This window comes from Rattus norvegicus, chromosome 14 (assembly GCF_036323735.1).
Source record: "Rattus norvegicus strain BN/NHsdMcwi chromosome 14, GRCr8, whole genome shotgun sequence".
Taxonomy (NCBI): Eukaryota; Metazoa; Chordata; class Mammalia; order Rodentia; family Muridae; genus Rattus; species Rattus norvegicus.
Window position 1 is genome coordinate 33,356,022 of NC_086032.1, and position 19,440 is coordinate 33,375,461.

Sequence of the window (19,440 nt, forward strand, 5' to 3'; positions counted from 1 at the left end):
TTGAGACCAGCCTGGTCTACAGATCAATGTTCAGGATAGCCAAAGCTACACAGAGTAAACTCTTAGAAAAAAACAAAAAAAACAAAAACAAACAAAAAAGAAATCAAGGTGTGATGACTTCCTGGTTGTCAATTTGAATGAACTACAATCCAGAAACGGAGGATATATCTCAAGGCTGGAAGACAGGGACTATTGACCCAGATCTGGACATGGAGATCTTGAAGTATAGTAGCCATGAAAAGGTTAGACCCAGGTAACTACATGCCTTTAGTCCCAGGAGACTGAGGCAAGCAGATCTCTGAGTTCAAAGCCAGCCTGGGACAAAGCAAGTTTCAAATCCAGGTGTGGTGAAACACACCTTTAATCTGGGCCACACCTTCTGCCAGAAGCCTATATTCGGACTCACTCTTCTTCGCCTTGCACTTACTTGCTAACACATCTGTTGGAACCTACTTCTTCAGGATTCCAGCTTCTACAGAAAACCAGCTAAAACACCCAGCCTCTAGGGACTGAGGCTACTAGATTCTTGGACTTCCCATTCATAGCTGTCCATTGTTGGGTTAGTTGGACTACAGACTGTAGGAGGTCATTGCAATAAATTCCCTTAATATATAGACATTCTGAAAGTTCTGTAACTCCAGAGAACCCTGACTAATACAACAGGTCTTAGGCTAAAGAGATTGCTCATTAGTTAAGACTGTATTCTGCTCTTGCAGAGGACCCAAGTTCAATTCCCCACATACTTGAGTGGTTCAAGATGACCTCTAACTTCAGCTCCAGGCACACTGGGCAGCTCAAAATAGCTTCTAACCTTAGCTTTAGTGGATCCAAGACTTCTGACCTCTGCAGGTACCTATACTCACATACACATACCTACACATACACACACACATCATACACACACACACCTATACTCCACACACCATATACCCCACACATATACCATACACACACACATACACACCACACACACATACATCATAGACACACACACCTACACTCCACACACCACACACACTCCAATACACCATACCACACACACCACATCAGACACAGACACAGACACAGACACAGACACACACACAGACACACACACACACACACACACACACACACACACCTATACTCCACACACCATATACCCCACACATATACCATACACACACACATACACACCACACACACATACATCATAGACACACACACCTACACTCCACACACCACACACACTCCAATACACCATACCACACACACCACATCAGACACAGACACAGACACAGACACAGACACACACACACACACACACACACACACACACACACACACACACTAAAGTAAAAGTCACTCTTTTTTTAATTCCAGACTTACAATGAGCTGCAAGCAAACCTGTCAGCCTCTGCCCCAGAGGGAGACACTGTCTTTGTACCTCAAACAGTGCCGTCCTGTGCTGTGGGGAAGCACTATCAACACCAAGCAGCAGTTTTACCATCTGTAATAAATGCTGAATCCCAGGGCCCAAACCAATGCCCAGCTCAGTACAGTTGAAACCTGGAAGGTTGAGTTTGGAAAGAGACCTGCAGGTGCCATGGAAGTGCCCAGAACTCCAGCCAAGACAGGATCTGAAATAGACAAAACTGCCCTTGGCATATGGCCTGTCTGCATCCCCTCGTGCAGAAAAGCTCCAGCCTCATCAGGAGCATTCAGTGAGCAGCGCTCTGGGTTCTACCTCACGATGTCATTACTCTGAGCAAGGCCCGTGGTCTCTAGCCACAATGTTCTGTCCTGCTCTTCTCTGTGACATAGTGGTCCCCTCGGATCCTGAGCTGGTTGGAATAAAGTCTGCCAGCTTCCTCATTTAGGCTTGCACATTTTAGAGATGAACCACACAGAGAGGAGTCTGCTCTTTAATAAATAGTCTTGGAGGGAATTAATTTTAAAAATGGCTTCCTGTGGCTGGCCGATTGCATCATGCTCTCATGCAAGTTCTCCACTTGGGAAAACCAAGCCCAGCCTTCTGAGGGAGGAAGAAAAGATGTGTAATCATCCCAGACTCATGAAGGATGCATTCACTCTGGAAATGGCTTTGTATACACCTGATTCAACCGGGAGTCCTTTGGGAGAGCCAGCTAAACAAAACTCAAGCACAGACCCACAAAGGCCTCCCTTTGTTTCAGTTTCCTCCTGATCAGGCCTCTAACTTCCGTAGACCAACCAATCTTCAGCCCAAGCTCCGCAGAGAAAAGCCTGGTTCTGATTCTGTTTGGAGCCGTCGGCGTGAAATGTGATGAAATTCAAAATAGGCAGGATACACGGGCTCCAGAGGGAAGTCATTAATACCCATGAACAATGATAAAGCAAAATGCCATCTGCCGGGCTAATGTGGCAAAGCTTTTAAAAATTCCAATTAGCCTGGAAACCAGAATTGGGGCAGGGGGAGCAACTGTGTCCCTGCCGTGTGAGACTATCCATCCTCCACATCTCCCCTCCTCTTTGAATGTAAACTAAAGTATGAACGATGGACCATTGCTGGCATATGCGTTTATTTGGGAGGTTACATCCATCATGCTTTAGGACATGGGTGCTATTTATGTCTCCAGGTGGGGCAGAATGATACAGACTGCTAATTAAGAGCACACATATAGTTTTACACACACTGAGTATGGACTGAAACAATTGTCTCTGTTATAAAAACGGCTACCATTATACACCGTTGGACTTAGCCTTTCTTCGTATTTGGAGTTGAAGATAATGAAACATCTCCGTGGCTGTTATGCCTTTAGCTCATGATGGACTCTGATGTAGTAGGCCACTTTCCTGAGTTGCTTTTCATGAAGCACACCACCATTAAAAATCACAATGGCCATTATTAGAACTGGTGGATTTCAGCCTGAAAAGAAAGGCCCTGATTACAAACACGTAGACTAGCTCTCCAGGCTGAACTTATCCATCACTTGTCTTTGAAAATATCAAAGGATCCAGGCAAGCTACTTCTACATGCCGATATTCTCAGTCAGTGTCTCTTGCTTTCTTCTCAGCTCATCATGCAAACAATAGCGGGATTTATATATTTGAAATTGCTAATCCCAGTGCTATCGTCACATTAGTCTTGAGGTCCTTGGTTTCTGCACCTATGAGATGTCTTCCCTACCTCTGTAGGAATTTTTTAAAGCTTACTGCAAGACTCAGAAGAAGTGTAAAAGATACATTTAGAAGTTTTTAACCCCCTAATTAAAAAAAAAAAAGAAAAAGAAAACACTAGGCCAGGTAAATGAGGCAGGATTGTCTGTTAAGGATGGCTACTCTTTAGACAGAAGGGTTATTATTCCCAGGAATCTGTGTCCTTCCTGGGCTGAACCAAGGTGGAGCCAATACTCAATGAACAGCCTTGTGCTGACGGACACAGGCCTGTCTGACTCTGAGTCTGAAACTGGGAGTTATTCTGAAATGGGGGGACCTGGTTTCCAATTATTAATTGTACTAATTTATATGATGAGATACCAGGAAGCTGACAAATGTGGGGCACACGAATGTGCACAGAACAGAAGATGCTCAAGCACAGTACAGGTAGTGGCGCACGGAGGCAGCTCACCACTGCGGCAAACACTGAACGTTCTGATAGGTTTCCATAGCGACGGAAAGGCCACTCGCGTGTGATGCCAATATATGGGAGACCTCCAGCTTCCACTCAACTGCCCTTACTAACTAGTGAGTTTATTCAGAAAAGGGGGAGGGGAAGGGGAGAAGGGGGAGGGGAGGGGGAGGGGAAGGAGGAAGAGGAAGAGGGAGAGGAGGAGGAGGAGGAAGAGGAGGAGGAGGCAGGTCATTGTGCTAGATGGCTATGATACCAGCACTCTGGAGGCTGAGGCAGGAGGATCACAAAGCTCAATGCCAACCCAAGCTATACAACAAGATCTTGCCTCAAACAACAGGCTGAGTTGTAGGAAGGGGGTTGAATGGGATTCTGACCAAACTAAAACCAAAAAGAAAAGAAGTGGCAGACCTTCATAACTTTAAAATCATATATCATAAATCATTTATTGAAATATAAAGATCTCCATTTACACTTCTTTTTTTTTTAAACAAAACATGAACACGGGTATCTGGAAGCCATCTTGGATTGGAAGACCCTCTCTATGGAGTTGCTCTCACACATTTACCACACCACCATGTTGGGAACATGTAAGTATTTTTCTCTTTATTCCTTCTAAAATATAAATTTTGGACATTCAAAAGTGCAACAGTTAACGTGCCTGTGGGGAATATCACAGTTAAAAAAATATAAACAAAGGCAGTGATACAGCTTGTCATACACGTTTTGGCAGTATTCTCCAAGTCTACATAGCAACAGATATATACATATCGATGTATAACATCATTTTATCTCACGTCCCTCTTCAAAAATATAGGACCATTTTGTACAGGTTGGCAGACCACATTTTAAGGACATCACTGATTATTTAAAAAAAAAAAGTCACAAATTGTGTTCTTCGGGCCAGCTTTGATTGTCATCATAAAAATAAGAATAGAAAGCAGAGAAAATTGGTAAATTTCCTTCCAGGGACTCTGCAGGAGGCCAAAAAGAAACCAGGATACAGTCAAAACACTGTTTGAAAATAAAAATGTATCCCTGCTGAGTGTGGTGGTACACACCAGCAATCCCAGCCCTGGGGGGACAGAGACAATGGATCTCTGGGAGTTCAAGGCCAGCCTGGTTTACACAGTGAGTTCCAGGGCAGCCAGGGCTACATAGAGAGGCCCTGTCTCAGAAAACAAAACGAATGCAATCCCATTTAATCTCAGAGGCAAGTACTGGTAGGGATGGGAAAACTGTCGGTCTGAGAAGCTTCCTCCAACCTCAAATTGTCATGCAAGGTCCCAAGTGACAGACATTAGAGTAAAAGGAAGCAACAAAACCAAGGCTGTGCAAACGCGTGGTAAACAGACCACTTGAGCTGCGAGTCTAGAAACATGGGCGTATTTCAAGTCTAATTGGCTCAAAAGAATCTAGTCAGGTTTTTGCTTCTCAATTGGCCAATCTGGCTCAGTCCTCACACTGACTGTGAGAGGGGGAAAGTTGGGGTTTGCATTGAGATTATGCCAGTAGGTAGTCAAGTACCTTGTTATTGCTTCTGCGCCTTCCAAAGCATCACCTGCTGGAAGTGCATACAGTGATTGCAGTTAATCATACCCCATGTTTCATTCATACAGAGTCAGCAATTAGACACATTGCAGAGAATGCCAATGAACCCACACTAACCAGTTTGGCAGTTTGGATGCTTGTGATAGCCTCCCACCTAAAGCCCCCAAATCCAGAAACCTTTTTATCTTCCCCACCGGTTCCGGAGCTGGTTAGACACAGACCTGGCACACGGGCTTGCACCATTTGTGGGCCCTCTTTGAGGTGAGCGAGCTCAGGTCCTCCATCCGGTGGGAAGTGGTACCCACGCTGACTAGAACTGGAAGATGTGCCCAAGCCAAGATCTTGTTTTCTCAGCCTCGGCTAAGCCTGGAAGGTTAAATCAAGGGCAGGAATTGCTGGATACGTGGCATTGACATGAAGCCAAGGACTTAAAAATAGTAGCCTTCCTGCGTGGTCGACTTCTAGCTCAGTTCCAATTTTCAAGGCTGCCCTGCCCCACCCGCAGCAAACCCCTGTAACCCAAGCCAGCGTTTCTGAACACTGACTCCTCAAGAGCGCCAAGGAGTTAATTAAAACATAATATAGCTTCTTGCTCCCGTCAGACCTCGTAATTCCAGATCTCTGGGGCGGAGGTCTGAAACCACTGAGGCTTGTGACCCTAGTTGCAAACGGTGGGAATGAAGGAGCCAGTTCACGCCCACATAGCCTTGCAATCAACAGCACCATTGTGGTTTCAGGGTTCCCAGCTCTTTCTCTTTGAGACAAGAGAGGAAAAGTGAGGCGCTGATGTTGACGCATCCTTAAGAGGTCATAGATTTAAAAGGTAAGTATGGGTGGGATCCATCCAAGTCATCACTGGCCACAAAAGATACTTCTGCCCACCGGAGTCCTTTTTGTGGACGGTTCTTTTCCACAAGGTCACACACAGCATGAGAAGTCACACTGGGCTCAGACTTAAGCCTTTCTACTAAGAACATTTAGGACACCCGGGGGTTCTGTTTTGCTTATTTCTAATCCCAGTAACTCAGAGGCGATTAACTGTTCTTAGGGCCTTGGATTAGGGAAACAGCTTAGAACACTACAACAAAAGGTTGGCCTTTCTGGACAACACTACTTACACTCTGCTCTCTAGGGCTTGCTAACTTTAAACCACTAAACCTATTATATTTTATTGAGAAACATGTTACTTAATATAAATGTTAAAAAAAAAACTGCCAAACTCGTCATCTACTTAGTAAGGGTTTTGTTCTAATTAATTGTGCTTTCTCTGTAAAGAAATCAGGTTAGGGATTACATCTTTAGCATTCTTGTTAACAGTAGTGGTGTTATATGTATAGATTACAAGATACAGAGGCGTTCGTTCTTGGGCTCCTAAGAGACCCAAATCTACTACTCAAGGTTGGTTAGTCTTTTATCTTTTGCCTCTTTAACACTAATAAGACAGTAAAACACAACAGTTCCAGTACCTTCCAAAGTTCAAAGTGGTTTTGCATGTACTTCAGGAGAAAATTCAACAGCAGCTGGTACCGGATTCCAAGAGGGAAGGAAGCACACGGATGTACTGAGTGGTCTCTTCAGAGGTCCAGAGAGGAGGGTTAACACAGATCTAACACGTCCTCGGCTAGGGTTATTTACATAATTACAATGCTGGAGTTGTCTGCAGTACAAGTTGCGCGTGTGGGAATCTCACCAATGCCCCGGAAACACAAAGCCCGTCTTCTGTGGCCAGTCACTCCCTTGTCCGTCCATTTCCAAACCTCACACGCCGCTGAGATGCTACTGACGGATTGCAAGGGGCAGCATGGACAACGTTCGATCCGAGTATCCCAGTCATTCACAGAGGCTTCCCAAGACCCTTGGCCGGGAACTTCTGTCTCCACATCACCCAAGTCTCAACCTTTGCATTGCAATGAAGTGGTTTTCTTAAGGGGATCCCGAGGAGGCTCCCAGAGAAGATGATAGACACTCCGAGCCTGCCAGTTACAGGAAGCTGTCCTCCACCAGGTCTGAGGAATCTATGCCAATATCATCCATCATGTCGATGTCCTCAATGGTCTCGTCCTCTCTCTTGATGAAAGTGGAACTACTGGAACCCGTCTCGATGGCGCTCTCTTCCGAAGTCTGCGAGCTGATGGGATTGAAAGACAAACGTCATGAACAGACTCACTTCCAGGGCTGCATTTCAAGGGTGGCTGCCTGAAGCAACAGGCGGGACTCTTTGTCCAAGGTCCTTTCCTGTTGAAGTATGTGCGGCCAAGCATGGCCAGTCTGCCACGGACCCAGCCAGTCAGTCACTCCATGGCCATTGCTGCACAGAGCCAACACAAAACCAAGACACAGCCATCGGCGCAACTCTGCTCGCTGTCCTTCCTACCACACGTTTTTTTGGGGGCGTTATTAACAAGACACAACAGATTCTATTTTTCCTGCTCATCCTATCAGGGGAGAGGATAAGCAACAGCCAATCAAAAGATACTGAGAAAGTTAAACAAGGGAAGCAGGAGGATGGGGTCCCACACTTTCACTCACTTCCTGCCACGCCCCTCCTCCTTGTTCTCCCCGCCCCTCTGGGTCTAAAGGCTCGGGTAAAGGCGGAAGGAAAAAGCTCTTGTTTTCCCACCTATGCAAGGACATACCCGAAGCCTCGCCAACAAGACCTGCACCAGAATGCCACCAATAGTCACGTTAATGTGTAAGCAAGGAGCTCAGGCAGCCTCTCCTCTAGACCAAGAGCTACAGATAATGAGAGAAGTTGAGAACCAGAGAAAGGGTCTTCCCCAGGGAAGAACACATCAAATTGGCTATCCAGTACCAAATGGTCAGCCCTGAAAATGGACACATACATGTAGGTAGCATCACACAGACCGAGCAGGTTACATTCACACACTTAGGTGCACATATCTGTACACACACACACACACACACACACACACACACACAAATATAATCTCAAAATTAAAGTGTATATAATAAAAAATCAAAAATAAAATATAAATAAAAATATAATAAAAAGTAAAGTTAAAGAAGACCTCCGTGGAATATAAAACTAAACGATGCTAAAAATGGCATGACAGCAATATCTAACAATATACCTGCAGAGATAATTAACTATGATAATAATCTGATAACTATAAACATATAAAGAGCTCAATAAATTAGCAGTTATGATTCAAACTGGTATGTGGATTTGGACAAAGTCTGGGTATGAAAAGAGATCTGAGAGCAGCTGTTGGTTCCCTTCTCTTCTTTTCTTTCTTATTTCAGTACCGGGAATTGAACTTACGGCATCAGATATGGCCAACACGAATTCTGTATCTCCAACTCTAACTTTCTTCCATGGTGTCATGACAGACATCACATGAATGTTCTTGTTCTTAGGAAGTGTATGGCAGAATGCTAGGGGTGAATTACCTTGGCGTTTCCTACTTAACTCTGAGCCATTGAGTGAGAAGTGTGTGTGTGTGTGTGTGTGTGTGTGTGTGTGTGTGTGTGTGTGCTATGATGATGATGGTGGTGGTAATGGTGATGATGATGATATATGTGACACCAAGCTGGATAAGGAGAATGAGGTAAATGTCAACTCCTATACCCTCTGATTGACAGGTGTACTCTCACACTATTCCTGTGTACTAAACATTTTTTTTCTTTTTTTCGGAGCTGGGGACCGAACCCAGGGCCTTGAGATTGGTAGGCAAGCGCTCTACCACTGAGCTAAATCCCCAACCCCTGTACTAAACATTTTTAAAACAAAAGTTTTAGGTGTACTATCCCTGAAGTCACTAGCCTGCCAGAACTCTCCCCTGTCCCCCTCCCTTCTCTAGATTCTTGCTGTCTTTTTCATATTCTGCCTTGCGTTACCATCTGCCTTGTCCGTGTGTGTCTTTTTTACTCGAAATTCACAATCATCTGCGGGTGGGTAGAACCCCGACCTCTTCCCTTTGGTGAGGTGGCTTCCTTCTGCCTCACACAAACAGGAGAAAATAGCCCACCAGAGGAAGGAGGGACAAACAGACAGACAGACAGACAGGATGAGGCCTGTGAATCAGAAGTTTGAAAGTCCTTCCCAGGGGCTGTAGAGATGGCTCAGTGGTTAAGGGTACTGACTGCTCTTCCAGAGGTCCTGAGTTCAATTCCCAGCACCCACATGGTGACTCACAACCATCTATAATGGGATCAGATGCCCTCTTCTGGTGTGTCTGAAGACAGCTACAGAACTCGTATACATAAAGTAAATAATTAAATCTTTAAAAAAAGAAAGAAAAGAAAGGAAGGAAGGAAAAGAAAAGAAAAGAAAAGAAAAGAAAAGAAAAGAAAAAGTCCTCCCCAGATCATTATGAATTGCATGCGGGGCTAAGGGCTGTTGGTGGAGCATCTCACATCCCAACCCCACCTCGCTCAATGTTTTCCTCAGCTCCATGAACGTTTAAGAGCTCAGAGTGGGGGGTTGGGGATTTAGCTCAGTGGTAGAGCACTTGCCTAGGAAGCGCAAGGCCCTGGGTTCGGTCCCCAGCTCCGAAAAAAAAGAACCAAAAAAAAAAAAAAAAGAGCTCAGAGTGGAGCTTTTTATCACCAGGCACCACAGCTTTGGCCCCCAAATGACCTAAGGACAAGGATCAGAGATCGTTCACCAGAGAAGCGCTCACTCAAGAGTGAGAGGACACCTCTGAGTCACATGGGAGGACGTCATGGGAAGGCAGGTGAAACCTTGACCTACCCTGGAACTATGCCCCTGTTGTCCACACAGTTTACATCCCTGGTGGCCCTAGTCTCCCTTGCAGGCTAGCACCAGGAAGGTGGCCATAGTTACCTGTGTCTGTTCCTCTTGCCCAGGTCTTCCTCCTCTGGAACAGGGTCAATGTCTGGCAGGGGAATGATGTAGCCACTATCTGCGCTCAATCTCTGTTCATCCAGGCCACCTTCCCATTCCTTCAGCTTGTCCTCTTCATTTTTGTAAGTGACACCGATGTACGCGTTGTCAGAGTCCACACGCATGCGTGCCACAGCCGGATGGTCACTCTTTAGGAAGTCCAGGTGAATCTTTTCATAACTCTGAAAGTATACGTTTAACACATTTAATCCAGTGTTACTGACAAACTATAACGTGAATGTAGACATTGAAGTGTGTGGTTTACATGTGTGTTTCCCTGAGGAGAGCTAAGGGAGAGTCCTGCGCTAACCATCACCAGGAAGAGAAACAGGTCAAGAAACAGGGACAACATAGGACTCCTGGTGAGACGTCAGACACAGCAAGCCTTTCCCTAGGTTTGTAACTGCAATGAGGTGCCTACTACTCTCACACAGGACCAACATGGGGACTGAGGGACCCTCATTGAGTCATTGAGTCCCTCAAGGGCCCATACAGGACCTGTAGAATGAGCAGAGGGTTTATACTGGAGGCACCATTCCAAGCATCCTCCTGAGCCCTCAGTGTTGGGGAAATCTGACTTCTGATGTGAAAAATCCTACTTTCCTCTGTGCGTGTGTGTGTGTGTGTGTGTGTGTGTGTGTGTGTGTGTGTGTTGTATGTGTGTGTGTTCTGTGTGTGTGTGTTGTGTGTGTTGTGTGTGTGTTATATGTGTGTGTCTTGTGTCTTGTGTGTGTTGTGTGTGTGTGTTGTATGTGTGTGTGTGTGTTGATTTGTTCAGTTTACACATCTGTCATTGTGCTTTGATCTCATCATTCTCCCCTCCCCCATTACCCTTGCTTACGCTCCCTGTTTCCCTCTGGCTGATTCCCCTCCTCCCCCGAGATAGGTCTGTCTGCTTTTTTACCACATACATCTCATGACTCTCTCCACCCCAACCTTTAAGATCTCTTCCTTCCTTCTCATGGTCCCCTCTCTTGTTCGTGTGTTCGCATGTGCAGGTATACGTGTACATATACGGCTCGGTATTTAGGAGCATTTGTTGCTCTTGCAAAGGACACAAGTTCAGTTCCCAGCACCCACACTAGGTGGCTCACAGCCTCCTATAATTCCAGTTCTAAAAATTTCCACACCCACTTCTGACCTCCACAGACACCCACACACGTGGTATGTATATAGACAAACAGGCATATGTACATACACACATAAGTAAAAATTAAAAAATAAAATCAATATTTAGATAAATAAGTACACACATGTGTGTATATGTATACACACATAATTTTAAATTAGTTTCTGCATGTAGAAGAAACATGGTACTTGCCTTTCTGAGCCTGGCTTCAACACAATCCCCGACAAATTTCAACATTTTTTTTTCAGAACTAGAAAAGCAATTCTAAAACTCATACAGAAAAACCCAAAAGATCTCAAATAGCTAGAGCAATGCTGGAAATATCATAATTCTGAGACTCATAATACCTGACCTCAAACTGTATGACAGAGCCATAGTTTTATGTGTATATTAAATATGTGTATTACACATATATAACTATAAGTAAATAAATCAACAGAGCAGGATAGAGGGTCCAGAAATAAGCACACAGACATAGCCACCTATGTGACGTAGGGAGGCCAAGTTGACACTAGAGAAAAGACGGCCTATCTAACAACTTGGAGAACTAGAAGAAGATGGAGATAGATCTGTCTCGCTCCCCACAGAGCTCAGTTCCAAATGAATCAAGACCTAAATGTAAGACGTAACACTCTGAGACAGCTGGAAGAAAGCATTCCAAGATGTAGACATAGACTAGAACTGTCTGAGTCAGACTCCAGGAGCAAGGGAAATGATCAAGAATTAACAAGTGGGTCTGGGCAAGTGGTGTCTGCCATTAATCCCAACGCTCAAAGACAGGAGGATCTTTGTGAGTTCAAGGCCAGCCTGATCTACCTAGCAAGTTCCAGGTCAGCCAGAGATACAAAGTGAGACACTGTCTCTCACACACATAAAAAATGAAATGTGAAAACTTCTGGGTAAGGCTGGGTGTGGTGATCCTCGCCTTTAATCCAGGAAGCAGAGGCATGCGGATCCTTGCTGAGGACAGCTAGGTCTACTTAGAGAGTTCCAGGCCAGCCATAGCTACATGGTGAGACCCTGTCTAAAACAATAAATAAACATCCAGATGTGGTGGATCCCAATACTAGGAAGAGGAAGGAGGATCTCTGCGAGGTCTACCTAGCAAGTTCCAGGTCAGCCAGAGATACAAAGTGAGGCCCCGTCTCAAAAAAGAAACTAAAAAACAAAACAAAACAGTAATAAAGGAGGAAGAAATAATAAAGCTTTTGTGCTTTGTTTTTTGAGTTTTATGTTGTAGTTTTGTTTGCAAAGGAAACAGTCACAAAAGTAAAAAGAAAATGTAAAGAATTGGGGTGGGGGGAAGCTCTGCCAAATATATAAATATACATCAGACAATGGATGAGTAGGCAGGCTATATAAAGACCAGCAAACATAGGCGTGTGAGCGTGCGTGCGTGCGTGCGTGCGCGTGCGTGCGTGCGTGCGTGCGCGTGCGTGCGTGCGTGTGTGTGTGTGTGTGTGTGTGTGTGTGTCACACACACAAAAATATTCAATGAATTGGCTAATAAACTGAATATTTAGCTTTCAAAAGATTAAAAATAAGTATCTGATAAATCCTTGGAAAAAGATTCAACATCCTTAGCCAGTGGAGAAAAAGAAAGGCCACTCAATCCAAAATGGCTATCAGCAAGAAAGCAACAAAGGAAGGAAGGAAGGAAGGAAGGAAGGAAGGAAGGAAGGAAGGAAGGAAGGAAGGAAGGAAGGATAAGGTTGTGTTGAGGTGGGGGCTGTACATCCAAACTGGAAGTCTGTATGGAGGCTAGATTCCTTTAAAAAAAAAAAAGCCTGAAAGTAAATTGGGCATCATAAACATCTTTCCTCACAGCACTCTGGAAGCAGAGGCAGGCAGATCTCTATGAGTTAGAGCCCAGCCTGGTCTTCAAAGCGAGTTAATCCTGTCTCTAAAAACCAAAACAAAACAAAAAACTAAAAGTAAATTACCATACGACCTGGCTATGTCCCTCTGACGCACACACCTTTAGTCAACACACCACACAGACTCTCGCTATCTGTGTATAGCACGGCACCAGCCACAACAGACAGAAATGGAAGACCCCTAGTTCCAGCAGTAGCCTCTTCCTCTTCCCGCCAACAGAGAATCTTCCACAGACCTAGGTAAATGATTCCTACGCACTCCCAGCACCACGTATGAGAAGTGAAATCAGTGCTATCAAAACTGACATACTGAACTTTCAGCTCAAACTGATGAGGCTCTGGGACAAACTACTGATGTCGCCTCTCTCGAAGGAAGAGAAATGGGTCGGTCTGCCGTGCCTAGTCTGGGATGAGATTCATCACGCACGAGTGTGTGGCTTCCCTTCTCAAGGCCTCAGCAGAAAATTGCCCCATTCATTTACGGCTCCCGCGCAGGTCCGTGGAATTACATTTGTTCCTTTGAACAATGCTTTCTGTGCCACAGAAAACCAGCTGGAGTCACAGATAACAGCTGGGATCGTCCCCTGCAGTCAGCTGGTAAAAGCCAGTTTCAAATGGATTTAAGTGCATTCAAATGGGCGATTTAATGGCTTCAGATGTCCTGAGAGTTCTAACTGCACTGTACCCTCAGACACTCAAATGACTGGACTAGGAAGTGCCTACAGGTGTCTCACAGGTAAGATAAAAAACAGCCCTGTGGGAAGGGGAGGGCTCTCATTCATCAGTGCTACTGGGGTCCTATAGAACACTCCCCGAAGCCATGGTCACAAGATCACACAGTCTGTGTCCTCCTTTGAAAGTGCTCTGCTTGTTGGCATAACTGCTAGCTAGTCTCCCCTCCTTGTCCTCATCCTCCCGCCCACAGTCGCAGGCTCAAACCAACCTTTTTGTACTGTCCAGGCAGCAGATTCTCCACTATCTCGCTGAGGTGGTAGAAGGAGGGTCTCTTTTCGGGTTCACTGTTCCAGCACTGCACCATAATCTCATAGCTGCAGAAGCAGAGCTCAGAGTGAGTGTGGGCGTGCCTGTGGCTGTCAGCCACCCCGCAGACCCCCGGAGCATTGACGGGAGCCCACGGGTGGGGAGGAAGCTTACACTTCACTGGTGGCATGGTCGGGTTTGGCCATCCTGTATCCGCTCTTGATCTTATTGTAGAAAGTAGAATCAACCATCATGCCAGGGTAGGGTGTGCCACCTACGAGATAACCGGATGACAGAGGGTTTTTACTTGTACCATATACCTTTGACCTCAAAGTCCTGATGGCCTGATTCTTTCAAAGAATCTGCAGGATTGCCATAGCAGTCTCGGCTGATCAAATCCAGACATCTTGGGCAACGTTAGAACAAAATTCACTAACGCACTTAATAGTGTTTCTAACAAGCACATCTAAACTCAAACACACGAACAAGGCGGAAAGGTGTTCTAGGCCACTAAAGAATATCATCTTCCTCAGAAGTGTTCACGTAATTACAGCCCGAGTCAAAGCTAGGATCTGGAATGTCCACAGTCTGCTGTTTTAAGGGCATAGAAGACCTCAGAAGAAGCAGAGCTGGAGGGATAGCAGCGGGTGGAGCAGCCAAGGCAAGGCCAAGTCAAGTTCAATTCCCTCTCTGAAGCTTCCAAAACCACTCCAAGGTTGTTCTGTCCTTCCTCTGGATCCACATTACAGCTTACAGGGTTTACCTATAAGTGTGTAATCTGTGTATCCCCAGAGTTTGGTCAAACCTCACCACTCCCTTATACGACCCTCCCTTGGCAGCCGGCACCTTAGGCCCTAATGACAAGTGACCAAATGTTACGTATTTTTCTTGTTGAGATGTGGAGTTACCCGCCCTGTGGGTTCCCTGCCACATCACCTTTCACCTGGGCATCATTCATCATCAAGTAAGAGAGAGGACACTGTTGGTGAACTCTCTAATCAAGTCCAAAATGAAAAAGCAGATATCGTCGGAAACACTTCCCATGGGAGCAAACGACTCTGGCACAACCAGAGTGATGGTGGCCAGGGGCAAGGAAGCAGCCCCCGGAGACCCCTTATGGATCTACTCAGCCTCCATCAGACACGGTAGGGGTAAGCCTGTGGGGTGGGACTGCACGAGTCACCTGGATCTGGGGCAGACCCATGTCCCTTCTAGTGCTATGCAGAATAAGCCACACTAGCTAGCCGCCGAGCTCTTACCAAGGGAGAATATTTCCCAGAGCAGAACGCCATAAGACCAGACGTCACTCAGCGTGGTGTAGAGGTTGTCAAAAATGCTCTCAGGTGCCATCCACTTCACAGGCAGGAAAGTCTGTGGAGAAGGAGAGAGGAGATGAACCCACAGGGTATAGAAACAGAAAGGGTCTCTCCCTGGGCTGAGAATAATGCATTAAAGATCTTGCCTGCATTCTGTCTCTTATGTATTTACTGTTCACCAGCAACTACATAGATTGTGTATCCATGTATATTTGTGTGTGTGTGTGTGTGTGTGTGTGTGTGTGTGTGTGTGTGTGTTCAGGTGTATGCAAGTGCTTGTTGCAGGTATGCGTGCATGTGGAGACCAAAGGCCTCCGCTGTTTTCCTCAGGATACTGTCCACCTATAGGTTGTTTTTTTTCTCTGAGAAAGCTCTCTCCTGGCCTGGGATTCACCAATTCAGCTAAGTGGCGAGGAGCTGCAGGAGTCTGTCTCTGCCTCCCCATCTCAGGGGTTACAAGCACTGGCCACTGTGTCAGGCTTTGCACATGAGTTCTGGAGATCAAACACAGGTACCCGTGCTTACACAGCAAATACTTCACTCACGGAGCTCTCCTTCTAGCCCCACTGTGTAGATTTTTTTTTTAAAGATTTATTTATTTATTTCATGTAGGTGAGTACACTGTCACTGTCTTCAGACACACCAGAAGAGGTCATCAGATCCCCATTACAGATGGTTGTGGGTCACCATGAGGCTGCTGGGAATTGAACTCAGGACCTCTGGAAGAGCAGTCAGTGCTCTTAACCACTGAGCTATCTCTCCAGCCCACGTAGATTCTTAATAATAATGGACAAAGAATGGTCAATGTCACTTCTCATATCTTCTAAAGGAATCATATACTAAAAACATTTAACCTTCAATTTACCAATAAAGCGTGACCTTTGACCAGACCAGTCCCCCAACCGTTTTTAGGTGACCCTAGGAACAAAACTAAGAATAGATACAGCATCCTGGAAACCAGTATTAGTTTCCAAGCTGTAAGAAATAAGTGGTGATTTTCCACCACCAAAAGACAAGACATTCGAATGCGTCTCTTTTGCAGAGCTGGTCCAAACTTCAGGTGAAATACTAAGTCTGGGCAGCTGTACAGTACAGCACCCTCCCCACACACACCCCTCTGTCCAGACTACGAAGAAACAGTAGATCTTCATAACCTTAGGTAAGAAATCACTTCCGAGACCCCATATGTACAACAATGCCAAGCAACCAGAGCTTCCAGGGACTAAGCCACTACCTAAAGACTATACATGGACTGACCCTGGACTCTGCCCTCATAGGTAGCAATGAATATCCTAGTAAGAGCACCAGTGGAAGGGGAAGCCCTGGGTCCTCCTAAGACTGAACCCCCAGTGAACGTGATTGTTGGGGGGAGGGCGGCAAGGGGGGAGGATGGGGAGGGGAACACCCATAGAGAAGGGGAGAGGGAGGGGGGTGCTTGCCCGGAAACCTGGAAAGGGAATAACACTCGAAATGTATATAAGAAATACTCAAGTTAATAAAAAAAAAAGAAAAGAAAAGATGCCAAAAAAAAAAAAAAAAAAAAGAAATCACTTCCACCAAAGTTTAGCAGCTCGTTCAAGGTGTCTGGGAAGAGCTGTGGCTACAGTCATTGAGCACGAGACTGGGGCACAGAGCACGGACAGAGATCACTGTCCCTCTCAAAGCAGAGGCTGCAGCCCTGTAAGCTGCCTTACACCAGTGAAGCAGAGTGACATATAACTGTACCAATAGGTGATAGATGTGCCCTGAACTATTCATGTGCTTACAGGCTGAAGGGAAGAAGAGGGCGGGTCAAGTAGACAAACTATCACCAGAGAAGGGGTGCCATTCTATTTATTCAAGCAGTCTCCCTGTTCTCGAGGTTAAACTTGCCTGTTGGAAATCTGGTAAGAGCTTAAAACTTAGAGATCTCCCTGGAAGCGAATGCTTGTATATTCATGTACATACTTGATTGATTGGGAATTAACACTTACTGGGTGTGTCTAATTGCTTTTTCCTAATGTTGCATGTATGGGTGTTTTGCCCCCAATGTCTGTACGCCAAATGGATTGGAAGCCAAAAGATGGCATCAGATCCCTAGACCTGTGGTTAGAGGCAGCTGTGAGCTATCATGTTCGGGCTGGAAATTGTATCCAGAGCCTCTGGAAGAGAGGCCAGTGCTCTTCTTAACCAACCAGCCATCTCTCCAGCCCCTGACAGGTGCTTCTATATACCACACACTGTCTACAGCACTTTATGAGAATTACCTAAATCATCCCCTGTGTAGCAATTTATAAATGGGTGAAGCTACAGAGAAACCAAGACATGAAATAGACGAGGAACTTGAGTAAACACAGGCTGTCTGACTGTTAAACCTAAGCTTTCTACTGAGACCCTGGAGCCAGCTGATGACTGGCTCCTGAACTGAGACCTAGCAGCACTTCAGAGGGTGGGGGAAGGATAGAGGACGGAGGGAACGTACGCTGCCCTTTGACACGTAGTTAGAATCGTGCATGATGTCTCTGGCCAGCCCGAAGTCACAGATCTTCACGATTTTCCCCTGCGCCAGAAGGACGTTGCGGGCAGCCAGGTCCCGGTGGACACACTACATGGGAAGGAAAGAAACCACTTCAGAATGGCTCCAGCTGAGGCCAGGTGGCAGCACTCCTGCAAGACCGGCCAGTCTGTGGGGTCACTTAAAAGGTGTCCCAGAGAAAGGCAGACACCCAGTGACGTCACTCTCAGCCTATCTGGGGAAGCAACAGAGGTAGGGTTGAACTGAGAAGCCACTGTTACTCTGGCTCGAAGATCTTCCTCCCAGCCCTTCTTTCCGTGCCCCTCCCTCTGAAGCTACGGCTGGGTCTGAAGAGGTCTCTGTGCCTCGAACTTACATTTTTCGAAGCCAAAAATTCCATCCCTCGGGCCACTTGGTAGGTGAAGCTTAGTAGGTCCAGCAAAGTCAGACCCTCGGAGTCATCATCCGAAAGGAGGTTTTTAGCTTCTGAGTCTGTGGAAAGGAGTCAAGTGTGTTGGTGTTGGGTGAAAGCGGGGGGCCTCCCAGTATGCAGACATTCCCTCATCTAGCAAGTTGCAGAAGCTTGTCCAAAGATCTCTCCCGAAAGCATTCTGTCAGAACTTTTAGACTTTACCGGGTACAGAAACTATACAAAGGAGGCTGTGCGTGTGGCTCATGACAGAGCACTTGCCCAGGAGGCACGAGGCACACATTTTAGTCCTTAGTACTATAAGAATAGAAAGAAGAAAAGAATAGTTCTTTCTTCCAAAGGAAATATACACAGGTTGAGCATCCCCAACCCCAAACCCTGAATCTAAAATGCTTCAAACATCCCAAACTCATTTTGCATCAGCACGACCGTAAAATATCCCCATGCCAGACTTCATGTGACAGATCACAGTCAAAACACAAGCACGCTAAAAAAATATTGTATAAAATTACTGTCAGCTATGTGTCTGAGGTGTGCATGAAACAGACATGAATTTGTACTTAGATTTTTGGCTCCCAAACTCAAGATATCTCATAATGTATATGCAAATATTCCAAAATCTAAAAAAAAAATTCAAAACACATTTAGTTCCAAGCATTTAAGATAAGAGACATTCATCCTGCGTGCACAAACGCATACCTGGGCGGGCAGGGGGATAGTTATACACATAATGATTGGTCAAACCAACCTCCTCCATGGAGTCTCACAGACATTGTCTTTTGCCCTTGGATTTCACTTTCCACCTAGTCACATCACCTCAGCTATCTTGGACTCTTGGACTCTCTCTCTCTCTCTCTCTCTCTCTCTCTCTCTCTCTCTCTCTCTCTCCCCCTCTCCCTCTCCCTTGGCCCCCCTCCCTACACACACACACACACACACACACACACACACACACACACACGAACACACACACTGAAATCATCCATGATGAATTTGAGGGTTTTTTTTCTTTCCTTTTTGGCTTTGTGTATAATTTACCAGTTAAATCACCTACTGAGCAGACCAGGCAGCCATCTCCAAGGACAGTGCCCATGACCAGGCATCGACCTCCCTTTGTAACCTGTCCTCTGTCCCCCACTCATCCCATCTAGAAGGACCCTATGGGTTTTGAGGCGGGCAATCTAGGTCAGCAGTTCTCAATACTTT

The 19,440-nt window shown here is 45.8% G+C and overlaps 1 protein-coding gene across 7 annotated transcripts in view; it reads right to left on the minus strand.

The window, feature by feature from the left end:
- Nucleotides 1-4,005: 4,005 nt before the first annotated feature.
- The window catches only part of Pdgfra (platelet derived growth factor receptor alpha), a 48,578-nt gene continuing 33,143 nt past the window's right edge, over nt 4,006-19,440 (minus strand). For all 7 annotated transcript variants that reach the window (XM_006250880.5, NM_012802.1, XM_039091626.2 and 4 more), the window contains 7 exons: nt 18,181-18,296; nt 17,772-17,894; nt 15,254-15,365; nt 14,169-14,268; nt 13,957-14,062; nt 9,948-10,189; nt 4,006-7,268 (listed from right to left, as the gene is read on the minus strand). In XM_006250880.5, the coding sequence (XP_006250942.1) occupies nt 7,121-7,268; nt 9,948-10,189; nt 13,957-14,062; nt 14,169-14,268; nt 15,254-15,365; nt 17,772-17,894; nt 18,181-18,296 (947 nt within the window). In that variant the 3' untranslated portion in view covers nt 4,006-7,120. The remainder of the gene's footprint in view (nt 7,269-9,947; nt 10,190-13,956; nt 14,063-14,168; nt 14,269-15,253; nt 15,366-17,771; nt 17,895-18,180; nt 18,297-19,440) is intronic.